At 35.6% G+C, this 20,837-nt stretch overlaps 1 protein-coding gene across 6 annotated transcripts in view; it reads left to right on the forward strand.

Annotated features, from left to right (window-relative positions):
* ARHGAP21 (Rho GTPase activating protein 21) overlaps positions 1–20,198 on the forward strand; it is a 133,272-nt gene extending 113,074 nt beyond the window's left edge. For 3 of the 6 annotated variants that reach the window (XM_028505397.2, XM_028505399.2, XM_028505401.2), the window contains 15 exons: positions 617–653; positions 2,585–2,710; positions 3,854–4,138; positions 6,345–6,409; positions 6,489–6,625; positions 7,233–7,375; positions 8,140–8,295; positions 8,390–8,468; positions 9,209–9,282; positions 9,360–9,449; positions 12,115–12,240; positions 12,414–12,455; positions 12,774–12,879; positions 14,801–14,832; positions 17,715–20,198. In XM_028505397.2, the coding sequence (XP_028361198.1) occupies positions 617–653; positions 2,585–2,710; positions 3,854–4,138; positions 6,345–6,409; positions 6,489–6,625; positions 7,233–7,375; positions 8,140–8,295; positions 8,390–8,468; positions 9,209–9,282; positions 9,360–9,449; positions 12,115–12,240; positions 12,414–12,455; positions 12,774–12,879; positions 14,801–14,832; positions 17,715–19,409 (3,193 nt within the window). In that variant the 3' untranslated portion in view covers positions 19,410–20,198. Of the gene's footprint in view, positions 1–616; positions 654–2,584; positions 2,711–3,853; positions 4,139–6,344; positions 6,410–6,485; positions 6,626–7,232; positions 7,376–8,139; positions 8,296–8,389; positions 8,469–9,208; positions 9,283–9,359; positions 9,450–12,114; positions 12,241–12,413; positions 12,456–12,773; positions 12,880–14,800; positions 14,833–17,714 lie in introns of all 6 variants that reach the window. The other 3 variants (XM_036023163.1, XM_028505400.2, XM_028505398.2) reach the window with 1 other exon arrangement.
* Positions 20,199–20,837: the final 639 nt, after the last annotated feature.

Here is a 20,837-nt window from a genome sequence, read left to right on the forward strand (position 1 = left end):
ATAAGTAAATAAAGCAACAAAAAAACAACTTTGTTCCCTAAAATTTAATGATTTTGAATAACTGGTGTGACTCTGTCTTCTGAAGCACTAAGACTTTGTAGGGGCAACAGTTGCTCTTACTGAAATCATCCATGATTTGCCTGGATGGGCAGAGTAGCCACCGGGACCAGCCCTGGCAGCACTCCTCCCACCACGTGTAGGGCTCAGAGTTTCCACAAGCTGAGCGGGTCTGACTATTGATGGCAGCTACTTACCCATGATTAACACTGTGGAAATCCTTTTGCAACTCTGGTTGACTAATAATAGAAAGCTCAGTGTTTAGCCTGAGTAGCTTTTCTTTCATCTAAAAAAAAAGGATAAGAAAATCTCACACTTTATGCAGAAATAGTTTTCATGTACCAAATCAACTAAGAAAGCTTCCATCATTGTATCAAAAGTTTAAGTAATTATAAAATTAGCTGTTTTTCTCACTTGTGTTGAATAGTGGACATTTAATATGGAAAGGATGACATGTCAGCTCACTAATGAAAGGTTAGCTGTATTATAAAATTGTCCTTAACATCTTTAAGGTATTTTCTTCACTATTGAAAATACTTACGTATTTCTTTTCCAACAGGTCTTTTAAGCACATATCAAGTCTAAAGGGAATCAAGGTCGGTATTGAATATTTTAAAAATATCAGCAAATGATAAATGTTTCTATTTACCTTAGTTTACTTAGCTCTTCACAGAGAATGATTTCTTTTATTTATTAGATACATTTCATAAATGTCATAATCTTTTATTCTGTTTCAAATGTATTTGGAAAATATATATATATAAAGCATTCTTTTCTAATTTCTAAACATTTTATAGGGTGGGGCTAAGATAGGTTTACAGTTGTGAGTTTACATAAAATAGAGTTTATTCTTGTATTATTATTTATTATTGTTTTTTCCATACAAACAACTGCAAACTTACTTTGGCCACACCCTATGTAATACTGTATACATACTATGCTGGTTTTTCTCACTTTATCAGTTTATGGCCCCAAATCGAACTGCCCAGCAATCCTTCTGTATTTTGTTGTATGTTTGTTTTCCTAGCCTCAAAATTATCATTTCATGCCTTCCCTCTGCCCTACCTCCTACAAGCTACCCTCATCCTCTCTCATCCTCCCTTTTCCCATACTTCACTGGAAAAATAAAAGCTGTTAGACAGGAATTTCCTTATTTTACCTTCCCCCCAAATATTAGCTACCTTCATTTATACTCACACTTTCTGCCTTCTCTACTCTTATCTTTTTACTTGGAAGATTATACTGTTAAAAACCAACATCCACATTTCCTAAAGTCCACTTTAGTTCAGGATTTAGCCTTTTTCCCTCTCACCCTCTCTTGTATCAAGTCCTGTCCCCACTATCTCCTGATTCTTTATATTCCTCCATGTCTTCACTTCTGCTACTTGAGTCCAAGATGTCATTGCTTCTCACCTGGATTCCTCCAGTAACACCTTTGTCATGGCTGTCTTTTCAGAATCCGTTCTCCATGTAGCAAGCAGTGACTTGTGTTGACTACATAATGCCACTATCCTGATTCATTTTCTGATGGCTTCCTCCACACTTCCTACCAAGGCCTGAAAGACCCTAAACCATTGAAAATTTTCCATTTCTGCTACTCACATTGAATAGTGAACATTTAAAATGATATTGATAAAGACTGTATGTTGCCAGGTATAATACACTCCCATATATAATGTGCTCCCACATTTTTGACCCAAACTTACAGGGGGGAAAAGTGTTTCATTTTAATTGTTTAATTCAATTATTTATTTATATTGAAACAAAACCAATTATCGCATTCCGGGGTGTTATTTTCCATATAGATAGCATTATTGTTTTCTGGAGTTACACTTTTAACACAAAGCATAAATAAAAGAATTAAAAACATTTATACAGATATAGAATTAGTACTACCCGTATATAATATGCATCCTTATTTTTCTCTCAAAAAATTGGGCAAAAAAAGTGTGCATTATACTTGGCAAAATATGGTATGTACATTCATTAACTGTACATTCTCCCTGAACTCTTCTTTCCCTGACCTTTCACGATTGGCTCTTTCAACAATTTCTCCTCCAGATTTAAACTTAAATGTTCTTTCTTTGGAGAGGCCCTTGCCTCAGCACCACTAACTTATAGCTACTGCTGCCATTGGTTACTGCATCTCAGTGTTTTTCATTCTTCAGGTGGCACTACTCACAACTTGATCATTTTCTTGTTTCTTTTTAAATTCTTCTTTGTCTTTTTGCACTAAAATGTGACCTCTTGAGAGCAGGAAAATTACATTATTTTTATAATTTTTTAATAATTACAAATTCCTTCAGATGACTTAAAAATGATGGTGGTCAATTTACGTTTTTTAACAAGACCAGAAATTTTTCTAATGTAATTTATAGTTAGGATTTTTCAAAAATAGCCCTTCACTTGGAATACTAAATAAAAGACTTTTTCAGCAAAGCAATTTCATTGTGCAAACATTTATAAAGAAGAAAGCTGACATTTTGCTTTTTTTTTTTTTTTTTTTCCTTTTTGGTCTTTTCTGTAGATCACAGACAGCCAAAAGTCATCAGAAGACTCTGGATCCAGGAAAGATTCTTCCTCAGAGGTTTTCAGTGATGCTGCGAAGGAGGGGTGGCTCCATTACCGGCCACTGGTCACCGATAAGGGCAAGGTACAGCATTTTCTTAGTTCCTGCGAGTGGAAGATAGACAGACACTGAAAACTGAAGCATGAAGTCTGTATATAAAGTGTCAGCATATCCAAGGGCCTAGCTGGTGTAGCTCAGTGGATTGAGCACAGGCTGTGAGCCAAAGTGCTTTGATTCCCAGTCAGGGCACATGCCTGGGTTCCAGGCCAGTTCCCTTGTAGGGGGCACACGAGAGGCAACCACACATTGATATTTTTCCCCCTCGTTCTCCTTCCCTTCCCCTCTCTCTAAAAATAAATAAATAAAATCTTTTTAAAAAGTAAAATAAAATGTCAACATATCCAGAATAAAGAATGGAAAACATCTTTTATAAACACCTTTTTCCATATGAAGGAAACATTATTTTTTAAAAATTCTAATCACATTTAATTTTCTAGTTTTTTATTCTGTGTATCATCTATGGATATATTGTCTTATATTTTGGTAATATAAAGGAGAAATCAAGATGTTTAAGAAGAAATTTTGCTTTTATCATTAAAATTTATTAGTCATTATCACAGAGTAATCTTTTAGAGAGTGGCACTTCTTCATATTAATAATTTTAAATTTTTTATTTAATTTTTCTCAATTATTTCAAACAGTATTTTTTAAATAATCAAAGAGTTTAACAATTTAAGAAAACTCACTTTGGATGTGACTATTGTTACTTGATCATATGAAGTTCATCAATTTTGTTAATTCATTAATTAAAGATATTGTTTTGGGATCTCCTTAGCAGTGTTTCTTATTTTCATAACCTATGACTTGTGTTAAACCTGACGTTCACTCAGAAGAATTTTCTGGCTGACTTTTTTCTTTTTTTCTATTCCTTTAGCATTTTAAATATATTTTGTGATGCCTGTTTTATCTTAATTTCCTTGTTTATTTTCCTAACCAAATTGAAGTTGAGATTTCACTATCCTTAATTTTGATACGAATATATTGCCTAACTTGGTTTATGCCCCACAAGTTTTGTCTTTCCTCTCCTAACAAGTATGTTTTGAAATAAATCAGGCATCTGCTATATTTGATATGTATTTCTGTTTAACAGTGTTGCTTAATGTGTTTATCCTGTCACTGCAATTTAGCCAAGGATTAAGTATGCCTGACCTGTTTCGTGTTTTCTAGCGAGTTGGTGGGAGCATCCGGCCGTGGAAGCAGGTGTATGTTGTACTTCGGGGCCATTCGCTTTACGTGTACAAAGATAAGCGAGAGCAGATGACTACATCTGAAGAAGAACAACCCATCAGTGTTAACGCTTGCTTAATAGACATCTCCTACAGTGAGACCAAGAGGAAAAATGTGTTCCGGCTCACCACACCAGACTGTGAATGCCTCTTTCAGGCTGAAGACAGAGACGATATGTTAGCCTGGATCAAGACCATCCAGGAGAGCAGCAACCTAAATGAAGAGGTGTGGGTTCTAAACGATGTTGATAAAATCAGACAAGTTCGTTCACATTTTTCTTATTTCTTTTTTTCTTTAAGAAGACTGAAAGTATCTGATACATTATTTTTACTTATTGGGATATCACCTGTAGAAATAAAAAAATAGATTATGTACTCTGCATACTGTCTCAGAAGCAGGGAGCCACAGATCAGGAGATTGGTTCCTAGTTCTGGTCATTACCTTCATGGCTAAATAATTCCAAATCTGTCTTCTTATGTCTCAGACAGGAATGTTATGTGGCTTAAGTTATAGTGACAATACGTATGAAAACAAATTACTATGTAAATGCAAAGAGATAATTACATGGTGGTTTTCGTTAGTGGAATCATGCATTTAGGAATATAATATCACCTATTGTAATAGATTAATTGGTTTTAGGAAAATTTGATCAGAAATGTTATAAGCCATTTCTTAAAAACAAGAAATAATGTTTAGGGACTTAAGAGACTTTCTAGCTCACAATCATCAAGATATTTTTATAGTGTGAATTTCGGCAGCAAAGGTAGTTTTTTAAGTGGATATAACGAAATTTTAAGCCAAAAATTCAGCAATGATCATGCCTAGCTTTTATTTGAGTACCTTTTTTGTGTCATTGACACAGTTTTTCTAACACATTGTTTTCACTTTTTGTGCCCATTGTTAGGACAAAAAGGAAAGAGCAACTTCCTTTTCTCTTTCTTTAGTGCTTAGGAACACATATAGTAACTATAAGGTTATGCAGTTCATCTTCTTAATTTTAATCATCCCATTATATCCAATTCAAATTATGAAAACTTACCTATGCCTGTGCTTTTTTTTCTCTGATAGTTTACATGCTCCCTTGTTTGTGGTTAAAAGTTAACACCAGATTGTATCAGTACACCCTGTGTTCTACAGCCACCACTACAAAGAAAGCATCAGACCTGAATTTTTGCAAAGAAACAGGGAGAATAAGGACTTGGATATAGATTTCAGCTTTAATAGCCATGTTTAAGAAGCACCTGCTGCGTGCTAAGCATTCGCAGAGTGTCCTTGTTAAACTTCCTTCAGATGACTTCATCTGTAAAACATAGAGGGCTGTTTTAAGGACTTAGTGAGATAGTGCTTATGAAGAACGCCTGCTGCCTGGTAGATAATAAGCATTTACTTAATGTCAGTCATTGTCATCATCATCATCATCCAAAGTTAAGACATGGGTATTTTTTTTGTTTTATAGATAAGAAAGTAATAATTCACTGAGCACATACCATATGGCAGATAGTCTTTTAAGCATTTTACATGAATTAATCTCAGCAGCCATATGAATGTGTCCTATTATTATCATCATCATCATCATCACCATTTCACAAACAGGGAAACCATGTAGCAAAGACAGGTTATGTAATTTCCCCAAGGCAACATAGCTGATAAGGTCAGGGCTAAGATTTAAACCAGGAAATTTTATCCTCTAGGTCTTAACCATATGATCTCTTGCCTGGGAGGTGAGAAGAGTCATTTTGAATTTGAGATTGTTTGACTCCAAAGCCTGTATATTTTGTAAATTATATTGTTTGTTGTAATCAAAATGAGACAACTAAAAAAAATTTTGAGGACACATGCCGATGTATAATTGAAATTAATAGAAAAAAATCATCACTTTTGAGTCAACTCTTAAGTTTTCCATACAGCATATTATAAAATTTAATTTGTTGGGGTTTTTTAAAAAAAGAAAACTTTTGAGCTTTTCTGATAATCTGTCACTTCTGGCACTTAATTGATCCTTAATCTCTTACTCTTATAACAATGAACAATTTTGGCAGTATTTTTCATCTTCAATCCAAATGAGTGTTTTGAAATGCTGGTCATTTTTTATTGTATTAGTGAGAGAAAAAACTGACTTTCTGCTCCCCAGTCATTAATTTAAAATGACAGATTAATAAGTTAGAACACTTGGCTACTCACTGGTTCTATTCTAAGTATTGGTGTGGTACAGAAAATAAACAGAAAACTCGCTCAGTGAGGGTGGCACTTGGAACATTGGTCACACGGTGACTGTGTAAGATGATGTTGAAGAGAGGGTTCACAACGGCACCACGGAGGGTAAATATAATGTCTTTACTGAATACGCAAAGTAGGGCAATAGAGAGCCTCAAAAAATTAGGGATTCCTATTTTTAGAGTTGACCATCTAATTTTACCTTTTTATTCTGTAGGACACTGGTGTCACTAACAGGGATCTAATTAGTCGAAGAATAAAAGAATATAACAGTCTGATGAGGTGAGAATTCCACTCTGTGCATAAGTTAATTTGGATATAAAATACTTATTTGTTAAGAAACATTCATTTCTTTCAGCAGCAAAGCAGAACAGTTGCCAAAAACACCTCGCCAGAGCCTCAGCATCAGGCAGACTTTGCTTGGTGCTAAATCAGAGCCAAAGACGCAAAGTCCACATTCTCCAAAGGAAGAGTCAGAGAGGAGGCTTCTCAGCAAAGGTACTGATGTTGGCATTCTCAGATAAATTGAACAAATGAAATAGTTTAAAACTGGGATTTTAAAGGTATCTACATATTTTTCTGTACCAATTTTGCTAACCTCAGCCCCGCATGCACTAGCTCAAAGACCCCTGTGGGCCTGGTCTAGGCCATTGGGACCTTTCCCTTTAAGGTGAGGTCTGAGGTGCCAGTTCTCATGACAAAGACAAAGTGAAGGAAAGTACAACACATACATCTACACTGAAGACTTGATTAATGCAGAGGATCAGGTGCTGTCATTTTGAGATTAATTGTGCTTCTTTCTGTAAAACTCTCACTATGAAGTTGTCACATTGATTCTATTTTCTTGACTGTGTTAAAGAAAATCATGGTACAGATTGTAAAAAGGTAAAGACAAATAATTGATAACTGCTAAATTATATGAAAAGTTAAAAGTAGTACTGTATTAGCAAGAGAAGATAATATAGTATTTTTGATAAATATATGTTAGTTACAGTAGAGAACTGATTTACGTAAATATTGATAAAGGGTTTTTTAAGTCATGATGTAAATACTCATGTTTTCATTGTCTTTCTTATGTTGTTTTATTTTGAATAACAATCAAAAGATGATACCAGTCCCCCAAAAGACAAAGGCACATGGAGAAAAGGTATTCCAAGTATTATGAGAAAGACATTTGAAAAAAAGCCTGCTGCTACTGGAACATTCGGGGTCAGACTGGATGATTGCCCACCAGCTCATACAAATCGGGTAGGAGACACCAGCAAGCAGGATTTCCTAAAGTCTCTCACTCACTTGTAGTCATAATAGGACCTGTGCACACAGCCATTCAGATAACAGAGTACCTGTTGATTTATTGAGCCTTTTCCTCTTCATAGCTCACCTTAATTTCCCTAAGCTTTTCTGATCTGTAAGGGTGTGTTGAGTAATTTTATCTGTAATGCTTTTTTCTAATGTATTGACTCTGAAATAGAATAATTATTCAGACATTAGGATTGTATCTGAAATGATCAGTAAGAATTTATTTTCAAATCATGTGTGTTTCTGCTTTTAGCATCATAAAAGAAGGATGAGAACGAGGACCTGATTAAGAAAGTATAATAAGTGTAATTGTGTGTGTGTGTTTACAATACCCATGTTAGGATTCATATCATGAGTTGATTGATGTTAGCCGTCACTCCCTTTTTTTTTTTTTACTTTATTCCTCTTTATTCAACTGAACTGTTCTCACACTCTCTTTACTTGCTCTCGTTTCCTGTTTAGACTGTTATCTCCCTGTGGACCCTTCCTTTCCTGTCTTGACCTATTTCCTTTTCCCACTGTCTCAAGTATCTCTTGCTGGTTTTATCAGTTCCAAATTCTGTAGTATGTATGTGTTTTATTTTCTCTATCTAAATGCAGTAATTTATGCATTTTCTTTTGGGTGAAAATGGCCTTTTAGCTAAGGTATACATCTACTAACTAAACATAAAAATTGGTATTATTAAATAAAATGTTTATTTCTTGTTTTGCAGTATATTCCATTAATAGTTGACATATGTTGCAAATTAGTTGAAGAAAGAGGTCTTGAATATACAGGTATTTATAGAGTTCCTGGGAATAATGCAGCTATCTCAAGTATGCAAGAAGAGCTCAACAAGGGAATGGCTGACATCGATATACAAGATGATGTAAGTCGTGTACTTCTGTGTGGATAACTGATCTGTGTTTTTTCCTTTGGCAATATTGACTGTAAAACCACTATATTTCTATTTTGCCACCTAGAAATGGCGAGATTTGAATGTGATAAGCAGCTTACTAAAATCCTTCTTCAGAAAACTCCCTGAACCTCTCTTCACAAATGGTGAGTTAATGCCCACAAAAGAAACCAGAGGTAACAGTTAAAAATTACATTGTTGGAAAGCCGTAGAATATGAAATTGAAGGAGGAAAAAATATTTTTGACAAAGGAAATTAGAGATTCTGTTGAGTTCTTATTTATATATAAAGCATAATTATGTGCTATTTTTGTCATTCAGATATTTTCCCCCTGGTGTGTGTATATATATATATATATATATATATATATATATATATATAAATATATATATTAATGGAAATATATATATATATATTAATGGAAAACAGTTTGTAAAAAATTGTTTAGGCTCAGTAAAATATATATTCTGTTCATTCACATTTGCAGTCAAGCTAAAGAGATATTTTATTGTTTTCACTCAAAAGTATTCAGACCCTAATAAGATACAATAAGTAGAAAAATATATTTTTACTCAAGGCAAATATTTGACTTATATAAGACACTGTACTAGATGTTGCAGTATGGGGCAAAGAGAAAAATGTACCAAGTGTATAAATACAGGATGGTACACTCAGGGGACTCACATTGTAGATAATCGTATTTGATGATAAGGGTTAGATCATTAAAAACTATAGCAGTTTTAGAGACTGATAACGTCAAAAGTTATTTGGGGTCTTCCCTACAATTGTTAAATTGTGATATGAAATTGAACCTTAAAGGAAAGCTAGATTACAACTCATCTAAGCAATTTAAGATTTGCTTTATTGTTCTTATTGTTGTTGTCAGATAAATATGCCGACTTTATTGAAGCCAATCGTAAAGAAGATCCTCTAGATCGTCTGAAAACGTTAAAAAGACTAGTAGGTATTATTTTATATTTCTAGAGGTATACCTAAAATTCAGCATCTAAATTCATCATGAAAATAATATGTTTCAGATACATGATTTGCCTGAACATCATTATGAAACACTTAAGTTTCTTTCGGCTCATCTGAAGACAGTGGCAGAAAATTCAGAAAAAAATAAGGTATGTAAAAAGTGCACACTGAAGCGATATACTTCCAGTGGGTTTAGGTAAAAAGACATGCTTCATTGCTTTATGCTAACTAATCAAATACAGGGTTGTAATTCAATAAAAGCTCTAAAATATAGCATATTGGCTGATCAGTACCCCTAAGGATCACTGCTAAAAGCAAAAGATCCCAAAATATCAGTTATCAGCATTTTTAAAAGACATTTCTGTTTACAAGTGTCTAGCAGGAACAATGAAAAAGCCAGACATTCCATTTCTTTTATTTTTCAGTTGTATACCAGTGTTTTGAATAGACAGTATTTGCATGATACAAGAGTCAGAATGTACCAAATAATAATACGGACATTTTCATTGTTTTGTTTAGTTTTAAGCACATAAGACCTTTTTGTGTTGTTTTTAACACCATCACATTACCTTTATTAAACACATCCAAATTATTTAATCCTTAATATCATCTAATACTCAGTTCATGTTTGGTTTATCCGTACTGATACATGGACCTTGTTTGCATGTTGATTTAAACAAACAACTGTAAAGACTTTTCTTTAAATCATTATCCAAACAAGGTTTGCATACTGTGGTTGGTGCATTATAGTCTTAATATCTCACCATTCTCCTCACTCTTGGTGATTGTTGCCTCAATCCTTTACGTCACTAGAGGTGGCAAAAGAGGATTCTGACTCTGAGACATTACTTCTCGAAATACTTAAACACAGGCACTTCGATTTCTGGAAAAGAAAGAAAGAAACACAATACCACAAACTCAGGAATACTGCTGTCACTACTTTTTCTAAGGATGATAATCTGCTTAAAGTGGAGAAAAATGCTTTTATTCAGGTCAGTTTAGTGGCTCTGCACGTTCTGGAAGATAGTTGCTCACAGTTGTATGAAGGCTGGATTACGAGAGCAGTATCAGCCCCTACTACCTATAAATCAAGATTACAAGCAGTCTTATCATTTCTTTTAGACAGCTTCCTCAAGTGATAGGGCTATAAAAGAGGGTGAGAAAAGAAAGCCTATAGTAACTGGTTGTATTGCTTTCAGAAGCTCATAGAATAGGAACCAAAAACTTCTCAGTATAATTATAGTTGAAATATTTTCTGATTGTTTCAGCATTTTCCAAGGTATACTACATCATTCGTCAATTTTGCTGGATGTTAGTAAGAACTATGGGAAAAGAGTGCTGGATGGTCTAATTATTTTAGAAAGTACTGGATTAAACAAAATATAGTTGATTTCTTTACTGAAGATTTTTGAGAATCTTAAATATATTTACACTGTGAATCTTCACTGGGGACATAAGGCATTTCATTTCCCAGACTTATTTGACGATGTGTTGTGGAACATCTTTTACAAAAATACAGAATTTGTTTTTAAGTAATTAATGAATTCATAAAATGTGAACTACATATATTATTAGTTTTATATGGAAACCAGCTGAAACTGTATTCCCACATCATAAATATTACTGTACATATAAAATTAAAAGGCATGTTATTATTAGTCTACATACTTAATGAAATCATAGACAAGAATCTAGTAAAAATTTTACGTAAGACCTTTGAGATGCTGGACTTTTGTTTTTTGACAGAAGGCTGAGGCGACTACACCTTTTAGAGGGAAAGTGGGAAACATGCCTTGTGTGCCCAGCTCAAGTAAACCCTTCACGCAGTCGTGTTTTCTTCCATTCAGCCAACTTTCTGTGGAAGTACTGACTTCAGTTACAAGTTAGACACATAGTAATTGCTTCAGAATGGGAAAAGATCTCTGGGTTATCCACTTTGTACCTTGTACCTTATTTGAGAGGTGTGCGTGTGCATGCTTCTCACAAAAATAGTAGAGTAGTGTGGTTCCTTAAACAGTATTTTTTTTTCCAGTGTGGCTTTTCAGTTTTCTGGTCATTTGTAACCCCTTGGTATGTTTTCAGGGTTGGTGAAAGTTATTTAACATTTGAATCAAATCCTAAGTTCAAAGTATTACAGCAGATACTACAAGATATAACAAAGGAAAACAAAAACCCTACATGTTTGATAATTGTATAATTAAACAAGGAATAGAAATATCATGGGAATGGACATACAAACATGTAATACTGAGCATTCAGATTGGTGCAGTGATAGGCAAAGAACTCCAGAATATTTGGTTGAAGTAAAAATTGATTCAGAAGGAATACTTCCAGACATTTGGTTTTACATATTAGGGATTTAGCTATACTATTGAGGCAGGTTTGGAAAATTTTATGTATCTTTAAGCAGTTTTCTGCTTTTTAGTTTTTGAGGGCAGAGGATTTCCACGTTCTTTTCTAAGTGTTTTCCCTTTGATACTAATATTTTTGTCAGTTAACTTAGCTTCAGTAATACTAGTTTTGAACCACATCAATTGCTTTCTATCAAAGACTTCTTAGAAGAAAGGAATGCCAGTTAAGCATTGTACATTATGCATTGTCATTAAAGCAGGAAAAAAGTTGGGTAGAGGTTAACTTAGGAAAATTATAACTAGGAAGCTTTTTTCTATTTTACACACACATCAGTCAACCATTCTTCTTTGAATTGTTTTTCACCAGAAGAACCTGTCAGAAATAAAATGTCAAACATGCAATTTTTAAACTTATTTTCTTAAGAAAAATTGTGATATTTCCCAGTATCGTCCTTTATTGCAGATGGAACCAAGAAATCTAGCAATAGTTTTTGGCCCAACTCTTGTGAGAACATCTGAGGACAACATGACGCACATGGTCACTCACATGCCGGACCAGTACAAGATTGTGGAGACACTCATCCAGCACGTAAGTTCCTGCTTCACCCCGCCCAGAGAGTTTTTTCTCCAGGAGCAGCTGATAGGGTAGAATTTGGCTATAATTTTTTGTTTTTTTGAGATAATTACCCTTTTCTGTATTCTATGCTCCAAAATATAGATCTATTTAATTTCTCTTTTTACCTTTTTTATTTTAAATTTTAGCATGACTGGTTTTTCACAGAAGAAGGTGCAGAAGAGCCTCTTGTAAGTATTGTCTGACCGCATTTGCACTCTGTTGTTTTCACTGGGACACCAGATCCTGACACTCCAGCAATGTCAGCCTCCTGCTTTGTATGCTCTTACCCACTTTGCACCCTGGAATCAGGTCCTTAGCTCCTCAGTTTCCAACCTAAAGAAAATAGAAGTATGATGCTCATTGCTTAGTTAATTATGTGTAAACAAGGTAAAAAATTATGCCCATGTGCTCCACTCAGTAATGGGTTTTTTTATTAAATGTTGCTTGAATTTTAAAGAAAGTATCTTTGAAGAAATGATGAAGAGATCTTTGTTTATTAACCATAGACAACAGTGCAGGAGGAAAACACAGTGGACTCCCAGCCAGTGCCCAACATAGATCATTTACTCACCAACATTGGAAGGACAGGAGTGTCCCCTGGAGATGTATCAGGTAACTCTTGCCTGGGCAGTATCAAGTTCTAGGTTAAAAGTTAAATTCTTGTAACATGAAAGCAAATCAATCATAAGTAACAATTCACTGTGATTTTTTTTTTCCTTTTCTTCTTTTTTTTTCTAATAAGAAACTTAATCTCCCTTTTCTGATTGGTCTTAATTTTCTTCCAGCGACTATAATGCCATTATATGACTGTAATGCATGGAGTTACAGTGCTTGTCAGAGTGGAAACATGAGGGAAATGAGCATGCGAACCACTGTTTTGTTCTTTTTTTTTTAATTCACAGTTTCCATGTAATAGTCATCACAAGGTAAAACAGATATATGCTGCTGAATATGTGGTTGCTGTGATGGCAGAAAGTATGGTCTTTCTAGACTGTATAAGTAGTTCTCATTCTTGGGCTTGGTGTTCTGTTTAAAAGCAGCAAGGAAAATATTGAACTGCTAATGGGCACCATTTTCAGAAATGCAGTATATTATTTGTCACTATAGATGTCATAGTAAAAGTCAACCTATTTGACAGTTTCGTCTGTTTTCTCCTGCCACCCTAATGTTTGGTTAAGTATTAGTTCTCGTAGGCTCTTTTGATGAAATTTTTCTCCTGCCAAACTGTTGCACTAACCTAGCATGTTGTTTTACACAATTGTTCTCCCTTTGTCTCTAGTTCTTGTTCTAGTCCTAAAGGGTTTTTTCAGCACTTACTGACACAGGCAAATCTATACTGATGTTGAACAGGCGAAGTGGGAGGAGTCTATCACACGGTAATGTCGCTAGTGGATTCTGTGGTGTCCCTGATGGACAGCTGGAACTGTAGGAAGAAGGAGGATTGCTGTCCACACTGTAGCTGCCTTGTCTGCAGAAACCCCCGATTCTTGTAAATGCAAAACATCGTTGATCTGTGGTGTAAATTTTCTCTTAAGATTCTTGTAAACAGATCAATACTACTTTCTTAAAAGTTTTTCTGCTGTTTCTTGTTATTTCTGAAGCAGACCGTGAGGAGAAATAGCATGGTATGGTCTACCAGTTCCTAAAGTCATACAGCATTTAGCCATGTGTTAAAAGGGGCGTGGCACGGGGCTCAGCTCATTAATTTTGAAAATCAGTTTCCCTAAAGTCGAAATGTAAAATTTCAAAATTGGTGTGATTTGGGATAGTGCTAGCCCCTTCCTACCCTCTTTGTAATTGTATAATCTGAGTTTTTGCCAGACAGTAAAATTATGGTCTCCATTTTTTCATTTCCATAATAGCATTTGTTAGTAGATAATTACAAAACTGGTAGCAATTTAAACAAACTAGTCAAAAGGATCCCTGACTGCCCAGATATGAAACTGGGGTCTCAAGCACAAAGATCAGCATTATTTAATATAAAACCAAAGTGACCTGAAACAGGGTTATCCTGATGCCTCTTTTGCATCCATATGCATATAGTATGTGCTTATAAAATTTGAGTTTGACAGTCTGACAAAAATCAACATAAATACACCCAGTATGATTGTCTCAATTTGTAGCTAGGGCAGCAAAGAATCTTAAAAGTTCTACATTGTGTATCAGTTTCAGATACAGGATGTGGTACATAGTACAATTCTTAAAAAGGTCTTCAAGCTTTTTTATTACTAGATTTAATACTAGAAAGTTCAATGCGCACTAGCATTTCTGTTTTTGTTAGTACAGGGCTCCTTTGCCATCCTCTCATTGAGCTGGTTCTGCCTACAATTCACAGCACTCTCTCATGGCGGTGGCTTTCTGTGGTGCAGCTTGCATCTTTGTGAGCTCTGACTATCCACTGTGTTCAATGGTTTTGTTTGAGTTTTGCTTTCCCATTTTGTTCTGTGCCTGTCTTTTCCATAAGTTCTGCATTGTTTGTTGAAAGACATAAAGATGGACTAATACTGACCATGTTTTATTTAACTTCTCACAGATTCAGCTACTAGTGACTCAACAAAATCTAAGGTAAATTGTTTTGTATGATTGTGAAATATTTTAGGGGGGGATTGTTTTTTGCCTAATTGTTAGGAATAGTGTACAAATGCATCCCTGTCTCTGTCTGAAGACACAGACAAACAAGATCTCATAAAGGGGAAAATTAATTCAAAGAATAGAGTATTGTAGAAGAATACTGGATTGTGAGTTGAAATGTTGGACTTCTCTCAGCATAGCTTAGCATAATTCAAAGAGGTGGGCTTTACTTCCTCATTCTTTAATATGAAGAGTTTTGAAAATATGAAATTAGGATAGTATAATGAGTCCCTATTCCCCCATTATCCATTCTCCATGATTAACTCATGGCCAAGTTTATTTCATCTGCACTCCACTCAAATCCCAAATATCATTATATCTGTAAATATATCCGTAGTAATACAGATTTTTTGTTGTTATGTATTTTATGGAAATTATAGATTTTATTTTAGCAAAATCACTAATTTTGTTTGTATGATCAATATTTTAAACATAACTTAATGTTCCACTGACAACAGCAGCAAATTGCACAGTTTTTTTAGTAGCTTTTGGGATATTTTATACTTCTTAGAAAGAATTTTTTTAAAGATTTATTTCCAGAGAAAAGGGAAGGGAGGGAGAAAGAGAGGGAGAGAAATATCAGTGTGTGGTTGCCTCTTGTGCACCCCCAACTGGGGACCTGGCCTGCAACCCAGGAATGTGCCCTGACTGGGAATTGAACCAGTGACCCTTTGGTTTGCAGGCTGGCGCTCAATCTACTGAGCCACACCATCCAGGACTAGAAAGTATTTTATTAATTCAAACTTCGTTTAACTGAGATAGTAGCAGCTAGAATTGTCAATAAATTTCTTAAAACATTTTTCTATTCAGAAATGAGATGTGAATTTTACTTGTGTTTAAATGTCATAATGGGCTATATACAATTATAATTCCTGCAGAAAATATTACAAAGTATTATAATCATATTATTCACTTCCACTTATATTGTTATTTTCACCATCTTTTTGCCTTAACCTTTTATTTTGGATAATTTTAAATCTATAGAGATGTTATTAGAGTAATAGCACCCAAACCTTTTACTCTAGACTCATCAGTTGGTAAATATTGGTTGTATTTTATTTCTGAATAATTTTAGAGTTACTGAATAGACATGATAACACCTTACCCCTAAATATTTTCCCACCTGTCCCCAAAATGTTCTTTGTTTATTTTTTATCTCTTTATACAGGATATAGTCAAGGATAATTCCTTGCATGTAGTTGTCATGTCCCTTTAGACTTCTTTAATCTGAAGCAGTTTCCTGTCTTTTTTTTTTTCTGCCAGAATATAAGATTTTGGATTTCAGACCTCTTAGAAATTCATACCTTCCATGTTATTAAATGCTTATTTCTTAACCTATTGTGATAGCCATCTCTTTATCTTAGTTATGGTGATGTTGATACCATTCCTGTAAAATAATAGATATCCAAATGATATAATTCTTTGTAACAGTTTCTCAGTTGTGAAATAGTCATTTGCCTCAACATATACTTTATGGTTATACAGTCATAGAAGTTTAAAGGGAATCCTAGTAAATCTCAATGAAAACATAATCTTATTTCTTCTTTCCTAAATGAACAGTGAAATTGAGATATTTAAAGGTGAATCCCTTGCTCAGTGTCATACACAGCAAGCTGCAGGCAGAAAGTCTGGTCTTCTAATTCAGAGCTCTGTCCAAGCTATTATCCATACCCTCCTGTGTAGCAGAATGTGTTAAAATGTCAATGACCATTAGAAATGTACAGGATAATTACAAAATTCTTTATAATTTATCAAAAACAAAGTTCTGTTAATCTTTGATTTCATTTTGGCTAATTCTTAATATGACAGCGTAAATTTTTATTTTTCAAAGACTTCAGTACATTGGTTTTGGCAAGTCTAAGATTTTTATGACAGTAGAGAAATGCACTTTCTGTTACTCAGCATGCTTCCTGCCTGCCTGCTCGTGTTAAATGGTGTGTGGTGACCCTACAGGGGTTTATTGACCCCTACCACCACCATTTAATTAGCACATAGGCATTATGAACAAATTAATTGAATAGTTGTCATCAAGAACCTGTTGTAAGTAGCTAACAAAGCCAGTAATTTGCAACACAACTTTACCAATAACAAGGCATGAAAGTGTTTCTTTGGTTAAAGACTCAAAGTCTTTCATTGACCATACCTCCTTTGAACTTTCTGATTTTGTTATTACCTTGAGATAAATGAAGACATTACCAACCTGATTTGCCTAAGGCAAGACAAGTTCCTGAAGTCCAGCCTTGCGGAAATAATGGAAGACCAAAGAATCCGTTATCTTAATGAGCTGATCATATATAGTATCTGAGCCATATGCTGTCTATAATTGGAAAATTGAAGTCCGTCATGGGATTTTAGTAACCTATTTCATAATACTGTATTTAGCTATGTTGAAATATTAACTCCTACACCTGAAAGAACCTGAAGAATGAGCACTGCCAAGCAGGGAAAGTCAGTAGATGCAGGGAAATTAGCAAGCACAGGAGAGCTGGATCACACTGGGCACAAAATACTCCTTTCAAAGATGGACGCCTGTGAGCCGAGACTTGGCAGTTAAATAACATCTGTATGACTTGGCGGTAAATACTACTAGGCAGGAAATGGGGCTAGTTAAATAAAAAGTAAAATTTATCTAAAATTATATGTAGACAAATAAAAATATATCTTAAGAGGAAGAATAAAAAGCTAATTATATTTTATTAGTGCTTCTAGAGCTTTGTAAAGGTAATTCAGTAAGAAATATGTGGGGGAAAACCCTTTCAGAAAAGGAACTTGATAATGTTCTCATGCTGATCGTCTCATTTCTGATTGCTTTTCAGGGTTCTTGGGGATCTGGAAAAGATCAGTATAGCAGGGAACTGCTTGTATCTTCCATCTTCGCAGCCGCTAGTCGCAAGAGGAAAAAGCCAAAAGAAAAAACACAACCTAGTAGCTCAGAAGATGAACTGGACAATGTGTTTTTTAAGAAAGAAAATGCAGAACTGTGTCACAACAGTACTAAAGAAGAATCCAAAAAAGAGAGTGAAACATCAGGAAGAAAACAGAGGATCATCATTTCCAAAGAAAATAATACTAAGAAAGACAGCAGTGCAACAAAAGATGAGAAGACATCACTGCAAAAAGAGAGTATGCCATCCGAAGAACCCTCACCCCCACACAATTCAAAACACAACAGGTCACCCACTCTGAGCTGCCGCTTCACCGTACTGAAAGAGAGCCCCAGGTCCCTGGTGACACAGAAGTCCCCCCACTTTGAAGAGACAGGGTCAGACTCCGGCACTTTGCTTAGCACGTCTTCTCAGGCTTCTCTGGCAAGGTTTTCCACTAAGAAGTCCACCAGTCCAGAAACTAAACGTGCTGAGTTTTTGGCCAATGTCAGCACCATCACCTCAGATTATTCAACCACATCGTCCACTACGTACTTGACCAGCCTTGACTCCAGCCGACTCAGCCCTGAGGTGCAGTCCGTGGCAGAAAGTAAGGGAGACGAGGCTGATGATGAGAGAAGCGAACTGATCAGTGAGGGGCGGCCTGTGGAGACAGACAGCGAGAACGATTTCCCCATTTTCCCCACCGCTTTGACTTCTGAGAGGCTTTTTCGAGGAAAACTGCAAGAAGTGCCTAAGACAAGCCGGAGAAATTCAGAAGGAAGCGAAGTAAGTTGTACTGAGGGAAGTTTAACACCCAGTTTGGATAGCCGAAGACAGCTCTTCAGTTCCCATAAGCTGATTGAATGTGATACGCTGTCCCGGAAAAAATCTGCCAGGCTCAAGTCAGACAGTGGGAATCTGGGAGAGGCCAAGAGCGAGAAAGAAACAACTTCAATAACCAAAGTATTTGATGTTATGAAGAAAGGGAAGTCAACAGGGAGTTTACTGGCCCCAACCAGGAGTGACTCAGAAAAACAGGAACCCACCTGGAAAATGAAAATAGCAGATCGGTTAAAACTGAGACCCAGAGTCCCAGCAGATGACATGTTTGGAGTAGGAAATCAAAAAACGAATGCTGAGACTGCTAAAAGGAAAAACATCAGACGTCGACATACTCTCGGAGGGCACAGAGATGCTTCTGAAATCAGTGTTTTGAATTTTTGGAAAGCGCAGGAGCAGAGTGGGGAGAGAGAGTCTGAACTCTCAGCTGTGACTCGGTTAAAGCCCAAATGCTCTGCCCAGGACTTGTCCATCTCGGACTGGCTTGCAAGGGAGCGTTTACGCACCAGTACATCTGACCTTAGCAGAGGAGAAGCAGGGGACTCCCAACAGGAGAGTTCTGGCACATTAGAAATTTCCGTGATGGACACACCCATGTCTTTTCAGTCTGATGCAGGCGGTTCTTCCAGTACCTTGGCTTCAACTAACAGGCCCCTTCTTTCCATACCACCACAGTCACCTGACCAAATAAATGGAGGAAGCTTCCAGAACATGAGCCAAAATGCTAGTTCTGCAGCAAATGCCCAACCTCATAAATTGTCTGAGTCCCCAGGAACTAAAGCACAGCTTCATCCCTGTCTTTAAACTGGGGGTGTGTCCACTATAGCAAATAAAAGGCTACTGTTACACGTTCCAGTAACTCTGTAAATATTTTCTTGTACCAGAATTGTTATTATGCAGCCCTCATTTGGGCTGGTTTTATCATTTTGCACTGTGAAATAGCTTTACAGTGCATTACTACAGCCAGAAGAACATATATATATATTTAAAAATATATTGGATAGTTGTATACAAATGAGTAAGGTATTTGTTGCAACTTACTACATAGTGTATACCCAAGATTACTGAAGAAAATAGCTGGCATTAGTGTGCAGCAAATTTGTTCTTTTGGTTTCATCACTAACAGAAGTGCCTCATCATAAAAATCCATTTGGTTTTTAGGGTGCCATATTGTTAAAATTAGGTAACTTACATTGAATAAATGAATGCGTTTTATGGGTAACAAATTTCATTACATTTACCAGTTTTAACACAGGTGGACACAGAACCTCTATTCTTTAGTCATTCCAGGTGGATCTCTGAGTTTTATATTCAAACTTTTAATACAGTTTTTGAGTTTTGTGTGACTTGAATTTTTAATCTTTCTGTACAATACGTAACTTAAATGAACATATTATATGTGTATCTTTTCTTCAGATACCAGATTTGATATAAATGTTGTAACATAGGTGTGTAGATAGTGACCTGGATAGAACTGGCTTCTTTATTGAGAAGAATATAATTCTGCATGAAGACTTAATGAATCCAAACCCATGTCATGCCTGTGTGCATACCCAATTAAACACTGGAAATAAAAAATTGTTTTAGTGAACTCTGCATGGCTTGAAACTTATTCTAATATATTTTTAAATGTGATCCATTTACAACTACCTTAATTGGTCCTGACTTTAAAAAATTACCTTCTCAATATATTCTCTCTCTCCTCTTTTTTGCTGTGGTTGGCAGGAATCTCTCTTATATTGGCCTAACCCCACTTTTGTACACAGATAATTTTCTAGCTAAAGTAACATAACAGTCTCCACTTAATCTGTGGAAGATATGTTCCGAGAACCCCAACAGGTAGTACCAAACCCTAATCAACTTCTCTGCTGGGAATGTGGCAGCAGCTTCTTTAATGGCAGACAGCCTCTCCAGGAGTCTTTATATCTGTCAGTTCAAACCCACTCCTGAATCTCTGGGACCATCCTTTACTTGCAGTAAATGACGTGCTGTCATTTGTCCCAGGATCCCTGCTGAAATCTTTTTACAGGCTCACTGCTTTCTGGTGCAACACACCGCCATCAATTGAACACATTTTCGGTTCATGTCTTCCACCCACAAATTTAATGCCTTTTCCATTTTAACTTATTAAATCACAGTGTGGCAGTAACGTTTGCAGTTTGAGGTATGCGACACCAAAACTAGAATAAATTTCTTTTTCTTCACAATTTCACAGATAAAGGATTTGTTCTT

This window comes from Phyllostomus discolor, chromosome 1 (assembly GCF_004126475.2).
Source record: "Phyllostomus discolor isolate MPI-MPIP mPhyDis1 chromosome 1, mPhyDis1.pri.v3, whole genome shotgun sequence".
Lineage (NCBI taxonomy): Eukaryota > Metazoa > Chordata > Mammalia > Chiroptera > Phyllostomidae > Phyllostomus > Phyllostomus discolor.